General features: G+C 28.4%; 6 protein-coding genes across 6 annotated transcripts in view; 5 read left to right on the forward strand and 1 right to left on the reverse strand.

Annotated features, from left to right (window-relative positions):
• EHI_195100 (uncharacterized protein) overlaps nucleotides 1-429 on the forward strand; it is a gene marked incomplete at both ends in the record, with an annotated part of 1,058 nt that extends 629 nt beyond the window's left edge. The window contains one exon of the mRNA XM_001913754.1: nucleotides 25-429. Coding sequence (XP_001913789.1) covers nucleotides 25-429 — 405 coding nt within the window. The remainder of the gene's footprint in view (nucleotides 1-24) is intronic.
• Nucleotides 430-1,063: 634 nt separating this feature from the next.
• Nucleotides 1,064-2,224, forward strand: EHI_195110 (S-adenosylmethionine synthetase, putative; the record flags this gene model as incomplete). Its single annotated transcript, XM_001913755.1, has 1 exon — nucleotides 1,064-2,224. The coding sequence occupies one exon, from the start codon at nucleotides 1,064-1,066 to the stop codon at nucleotides 2,222-2,224; it is 1,161 nt and encodes a 386-aa protein (XP_001913790.1).
• Nucleotides 2,225-2,647: 423 nt separating this feature from the next.
• Nucleotides 2,648-2,950, forward strand: EHI_195120 (uncharacterized protein; the record flags this gene model as incomplete). Its single annotated transcript, XM_645605.1, has 1 exon — nucleotides 2,648-2,950. The coding sequence occupies one exon, from the start codon at nucleotides 2,648-2,650 to the stop codon at nucleotides 2,948-2,950; it is 303 nt and encodes a 100-aa protein (XP_650697.1).
• Nucleotides 2,951-3,353: 403 nt separating this feature from the next.
• Nucleotides 3,354-4,634, forward strand: EHI_195130 (auxin efflux carrier family protein, putative; the record flags this gene model as incomplete). Its single annotated transcript, XM_648750.2, has 1 exon — nucleotides 3,354-4,634. The coding sequence occupies one exon, from the start codon at nucleotides 3,354-3,356 to the stop codon at nucleotides 4,632-4,634; it is 1,281 nt and encodes a 426-aa protein (XP_653842.2).
• A 133-nt stretch (nucleotides 4,635-4,767) lies between these two features.
• Nucleotides 4,768-5,315, forward strand: EHI_195140 (uncharacterized protein; the record flags this gene model as incomplete). The annotated part of the gene is made up of 2 exons (XM_648751.2): nucleotides 4,768-5,042; nucleotides 5,105-5,315. 2 exons carry the CDS (start codon nucleotides 4,768-4,770, stop codon nucleotides 5,286-5,288), a joined length of 459 nt encoding a protein of 152 aa, XP_653843.1. The 3' UTR covers nucleotides 5,289-5,315.
• Nucleotides 5,316-5,989: 674 nt separating this feature from the next.
• EHI_195150 (uncharacterized protein) lies at nucleotides 5,990-6,571 on the reverse strand (the record flags this gene model as incomplete). Its single annotated transcript, XM_001913756.1, has 1 exon — nucleotides 5,990-6,571. The coding sequence occupies one exon, from the start codon at nucleotides 6,569-6,571 to the stop codon at nucleotides 5,990-5,992; it is 582 nt and encodes a 193-aa protein (XP_001913791.1).
• Between the last annotated feature and the right edge of the window lie 242 nt (nucleotides 6,572-6,813).

Genomic DNA, 6,813 nt, shown 5'->3' on the forward strand with positions numbered 1-6,813 from the left:
CATTGGGATGATGATATTATTGAGAATGACTCTTCTTATGATGAAGTTGAAGATACTTTTATTGATAATGGTATGAAATCTGGTGTCACTGAAGTAACAACTTGTCTCAGTCAGAGTCATTCACAATGGAATATTATTCAACCACCAAAACAATTTAATACAAATCCACTCCAATGTGTAGAACATCAAAAAACACTTGATTACCCAACACTAGAACAATGTGTTCAATCAGTGATTCTTAATTCTAACACAAAAACTATTTCATTTGAAACAATATACAACCAAACACTTCTTCAATTATCATCTAAATTACATCCAGAAGCTACTATTCATTATGTTTTTGTAGTGACATTGATATTAGCAAATAAGAAACAGTATCATCTCTTAAACCCATCAATAAATCAATTATCAGTGAAAATCATTGACTAATTCATTCATTTAGAATTTATGATAGAAGGGATTTAACATTATTTGTGCAATTTCAAAAAGGAATTGATATTTTAAAACGAAAAAAAACAGTTTAGTATTTTTAGACATCAATTACAAATAAAGATTTTGACTTTTTCATTTTTGAAAAGGACATTTTTGAGCTGTTGGCATGTTGTAGAAATGACTCGAAGTTCTTCTATAATTAAACAAGTCATTCAACAGTTAAAAAAAGTCCAGATTTATTTCAAGTTCATTTTGACAGGACATTCAATCTTGTTGTCAATCGTCATGTTTTTATTTCAAGAAAGCATTGAACTAACTTTATTGGTCAAGGCAAGCAAGGTATTGTTTATCTCAAAGACTATCTGTTCTCTGTAGTACTTCATTAGTCCGTCCATGAGAACCATCAAAATTGAAAACCCTAACCGAACCCTAGAAATTTTCTAAAAATAAGAAATAAGAATAATCCCGAAAGGACATAACCAAAGAATGTAAGAAATGAAGAAAATGAAGAGGAATGATTAAGTTAAATTCATTCACAAAGAAAAGGAATGAACAACAGAATTTTTTTGAAGAAGAAACCCTCCAGGAATATTTAAAGAGAATAAGAAACTAAAAAAGTTCAAAGAAGAAAATGGCAAAGAGATTTTTCTTTACATCGGAAAGTGTTTCTGGAGGACATCCAGATAAAATGTGTGATCAAATCTCCGATGCTATTCTTGATGCATGCCTTGCACAAGATCCAAAATCACATGTTGCATGTGAAACAGCAACAAAAACAGGACTTATTTTAGTTCTTGGAGAAATTACTACTAATGCAGTTATTGATATTCCAAAGATTGTAAGAGGAGTTGTTAAATCTATTGGATATGATGATACAAATAAAGGATTTGATTATCAAACATGTTCAGTTCTTTCATGTGTTGAACAACAAAGTCAAGATATTGCTAAAGGAGTTCATGTTGAAAAGAAAGAAGAAGATATTGGAGCAGGAGATCAAGGAATTATGTTTGGATATGCTACTGATGAAAGTAAAGAAATGATGCCATTAACACATGTTTTAAGTACAAAATTAATTTTAAGACTTCAAGAATGTAGAGAAAAAGGAATTTTACCATGGCTTAGACCCGATTCGAAATCACAAGTTACATTAGAATATGAAGAAGTTGAAGGACATTTAAAACCAATTAGAGTTCATACTATTGTTATTTCAACACAACATGCAGACAATGTAAGTAATGAAGAAATTGCAAAAGGATTAGAAGAAGAAGTTACACAAAAAGTTATTCCAAAAGAACTTATGGATGATAAAATGTTAAGATATTATAATCCAAGTGGAAGATTTGTTATTGGAGGACCAATGGGAGATGCAGGATTAACAGGAAGAAAGATTATTGTAGATACATATGGAGGATGGGGAGCACATGGAGGAGGAGCATTCTCAGGAAAAGATTCAAGCAAAGTTGATAGATCAGGAGCATATTGTGCAAGATGGATTGCTAAGAGTTTAGTTCATGCAGGACTTTGTCATAGAGTTCTTGTTCAATTAAGTTATGCTATTGGTGTTTCACATCCATTAAGTATTAATGTAAATACATATGGAACTGGAATTTGTGATGAATCAATATTGGTTGATATTGTTAATAAGAACTTTGATATGAGACCAGGAATGATTATTAAAGAATTAGGATTAACAAGACCAATTTTCCAAAAGACAGCAGTTGGAGGACATTTTGGAAGAAATGATCCAGATTTCAAATGGGGAATTTCCAAAGGAATTAGAAATTCCAGCTGAACTTAAACCAAAATTGTTGAAGAATGAACCATAAATTGAATACTTTTTAATCCATATTTTTGATTATTTCAACAAATAAATTGAATTTTACTTTCTTAACCATTAATTTAAATTATTCTAAATCATCAAACAACTTTTATTTTATTGCTACATAATCTTTTTAATACTTCTTAATTGTGTTAAATTGGTTTAAATAAGGAAAAATTTTTCTATAATTCTTTTTGAACAATCAGTGTTTGTTTGTCAATTCTTTCATAACTAATAAGTCTCAAATCAATTCTTTGCTATTCCAATACAATACTAATTCATTGTAAAGAGAGATGCAAAGTGATGTTGTGAAAATACCATCTTAATAATTACAAAAAGAATAAAAAGAATAAAAGGAACTTAAAACTATAGTTTTACTATACTCAGTCAAAATAAATGGAACAGAGTCTAGAAGATAAGAAAAAAGGAAAATCAACTAAAGCAGGAGATGAAACAAGTCGTATTCGAATGAAGAAAACATTACACAAACATCTCACAGACCTTATGAATGCTATGGGAAAGAAGATGACATTAAATGAATTAGTGGAAATATTATGTGATGATTTTATTAAACATGGAGACACTAATAAACGATGGACATTAAATAAACCAACTCAATCATCAAATGTAAGTGCATTAGGAAAAGAATTTTATTTATCAGAACAATACTACAAATTACTGTTTGAAGGATTATATTAATTATTGATGTTTTTAATTGAATTAACATGGCATTTTCAACGATTTAATTTCTTCAACTCGTCTAATTGGTGTAATAGTGTTGGCACCATTTCGTCTCCAACTGGGACTTTTTCTTGAGGTATTTGAAAAACAGCTAATACAATAAAAAGAAATTTGAAATAAGACTTTATTTGAGTGTTTTTCTTTTTTATACTTGAAAGTCTAAGAATATCATTTTCTATTAAATTTTAAATAAAGCAAATACTTTAATAACAACTCTTTATTTTTTACGTCACAAATATTTAATAAATTCAACGTCAAGTTAAAAATAATTGTATCAACTTTGGTAGTGAGAAAAGGGTATTTATGTTTTTTTACTAGGTTTTATTGAATATATCTTGAAATAAACTTAATTAACCAAATAATGACTAACTCTACTTGGGTTATTATTCGTGCATCGTTAGAGACAGTTGGTAAATTAGTATTAGTAGGTTTATGTGGTTATGTTAGTGCTAAACGTGGGTTTTTAACAAAACCTGCTCTTGCAGCATTGTCTAAAGTTACATTCACATTTCCAATGTTTTGCACAATTGTAACACGTCTTTCTTCGTCTGTAGATAATCCAAAAGATATTTTAAATTGGTGGCCTTTGTTAGTGTCATGTTTTTCATTAATTGCCATTGCTGCATTCTTTATGAGAGGAATTGCATTTGTTTCAAAAATGAATACTAAAGACTCAAGAGTCTTTGTACATACTTTTTCTTTTGGAAATCCTACTGTTATTGCATTGGCTATCATTGATTCACTCACAACAGATACAACGTTGTTTGGGGAAGGTGCTGCTGCACAACAAGCAAAGAAAAGAGGAAGTGCATATATTTCAACACATTTATTTATGTTTTCTTTGTTGTTTTGGATTCTTGGATATATCTACATTAATTTAAATAAAACAAATGATGAAGATACACTCCCATTAGTACAACCATCTGAACCATCAAAAGAATCACTAAATGATCATAAAAATGATGATAAGCCAACAGAAGAAATATTTGAAGAAATTCCACATTGGTATGATCCTATTATTAATAGTATTAAATTTGTATGGAATTTTATTATAAAGATATGGGATATATTTACTTCATTTGTTTCTAAACAATGGAATAGATTACCTAAAATGGTTAGAGAAATTATTAGTAAATTATTTAATCCAGCCTTCTTAGCTGTCTTTTTTGGAATGTTATTCTTATTTGTAAAACCGTTATATAACTTTTTCTTCACAGGACCATTAAGAATTGTAGGAAATACGATGAAGGTATTAGACCAAGCAACGGTACCTTTATGTTTAATGATTGTTGGTGCAAATATGGCAAGAGGACCAGTAGCATCAGGTGTAAGTCCATGGACAATTATGTCTGGAATTGTTATGAAATATGCCATTCTTCCATTTGCATTTGTCAGTGTTATTTATCTTTGTTATTTATATAATGTTTTTATTGATGATCCTGTCTTTGTTTTAATTATGTGTATTGAAAGTGCAACCCCACCTGTATTTAACACTATAGTCTTATGTACTCTTGCTTATCCTAAAGGGAATAAATTAGTTGCATCTTTAACGTTTTGGGGGTATCTCATTGATATTATAACACTAACAGTAGTTGTAGCTGTTACATTATTATTAATCCAAGATGATCTTAACGTGAATTAACTTATTAACAAATACTCTCGTATTTTATTTTATTTATTCTCAATAGAAGTTTATTTAATAATAAATTTATTTAAAAAGAATAGTTAAGTTGTTGTGAACAAAGAACAGAAAAAAGATCTTAATAAAACATTTCATGGTTACTTTATTGTGGAGTGGTGTTTATTTTTTCTTGGTTATAGAGATTATTGTGCTTGTTATTTTATTATTCCCATTACCATCTTTTATTGCTAAGAAAGTTCCATTCTTCCTTCGTCATGTATTGAAGAATAAAACTTTGTTCATTGTTGTTCTTTCAATATTAACTCTTTGCTTCTGTGAATCTATTAGAAGTCAAATAAAATGTTCTCATGAATTAGATGAACTTGGAGTTGATAATCCTCTTTTAAACAAAGTAACAATTAGTTCAAAGTTTGTTTTTTTATTAGTAATTTAACTTTTATATTTCTTTAATAATACTTACCATATCATAGCAAATTCAGAAGTGAAAGAAATATGTATTTGTCTGGATTTTCATTGTTTTTCATTTTTGTTATTTGGAGAGTTGGTGTCTTATATGAACAAATTGATCAAAAAGCAGAAAAAGAAAGATCAAGCAAAGTTGAGTCTAAGGAAACAACCCCAGTTGAAGAAACTGAACGTCCAAAGACTGATTGAAATATTTAATCAGGTTTTTTATTTTTGAAATTCTTTTTTGTATTGGTTTCAATTAAACTGAGAATATTTAGTAAATAATATTACATTTAAGTGTTGTTGAATATTAATGTTAAATAAGTGTTTTATATAACTATAAAATCTATTTTTGAGGAATAATAAAGTTAATTTTCAACAAAATATAAAAACACATGAATAAATGATATAAAAACTAAGTGATTAAAGAAATTGATAAAGTCAATAGTTCAAATTTATTGTATAAATAAACTAAAACTTTTTCGGTTTTGATTAACTTACTCAAATAAACAATTTCTAACAAATAAATAATTATTTGATTATTAATATCACGAAAGTTGTAAAGGTTTTTTTGAGGTTATATGTTAATTATATATGGTAATTCTCTTCCTTTGTGACTTTTATTTTTCCCTTTTTTTCATTCTTCATTGTTAATGAACTTCTTTGACATAATAAGAGATTAATTTATTAAATATCCAAGAATATACCCTTCTAGAAATTTTCTTCTTATACTTCCTAGTTAGAGTAATTGTATACTTATATAAACAATAACTCGTTTATTTAGATTTTTTGTTCTGAAACAACAAAGTTTAATTATATTAACCTTCTAATTACTTATTTAAATAGTAAATTCACAAAATAAAAGTTTCTGATTGAAATAAGAAATAAAATCAATCAACACAAGTCAATTAAAAGTCAGAATAACTCTTTCCTTTCTTTTTGATAATGACTACCACAATGATAGTAACAATAATAACAATGACTATAAATGCAATGAAAATAGCAGCAATAATACCAACAATAGCACCTGCACTTAAACCATCATCATCTTCTTCTTCACTATTAGTACTATTATCATTTAGTCCTTCTTCTTCTTTCCAAGAGAAAGAAATTCTACCAAGACCAGTGTTGGTATTGCTATGAGCTCCAACAAAGACATAAACAGAATCACCTTTTTTCATTGGGTAAGAAACAATAGTTCCTTTTCGACCAACAGGAGAAGTAGTATAATCTCCAAAGGCAACACATTCTTTTGGCCATGACTCTTCTAAGTTAGTAGTACATTCTTTATACATATCAATATGGGAATAGAATGTTGATGAGTCATCAGTTAATGCCTGAAGAGTTTTATCTTCTGGAGCTGTGATATGATACCATACACCTTTTATTCCATCTTCAGTTGATCCACAAATTCTTCGTGATGAAGTAGAGAACATTGTATTGAAATATTTGATTGCTGGAACATGAATTTCTTCAGCGTTCGAACACATTGAATTTTTTGGTCTAACATTTTGTTCATAAATACTTACTCTAGTAAATGCTTTTTGAGCATTGACATCTTTTGCATGGAAAAGAATTGAAGTATTAATAGCAGGAATAGTGTTATATAATTCTAATTGGATTGTACTTCCAAACCCACATGTTGATTCAGTGTCTGGAGAGAAACATGTCCAATATGGATAATAATAGTCACCAGATGCAGTAACTCCAATATTTGTATTAGTTTCCTCAC

This window comes from Entamoeba histolytica, genomic scaffold (assembly GCF_000208925.1).
Source record: "Entamoeba histolytica HM-1:IMSS scf_1104750519215 genomic scaffold, whole genome shotgun sequence".
NCBI classification, from domain to species: Eukaryota; Evosea; order Mastigamoebida; family Endamoebidae; genus Entamoeba; species Entamoeba histolytica.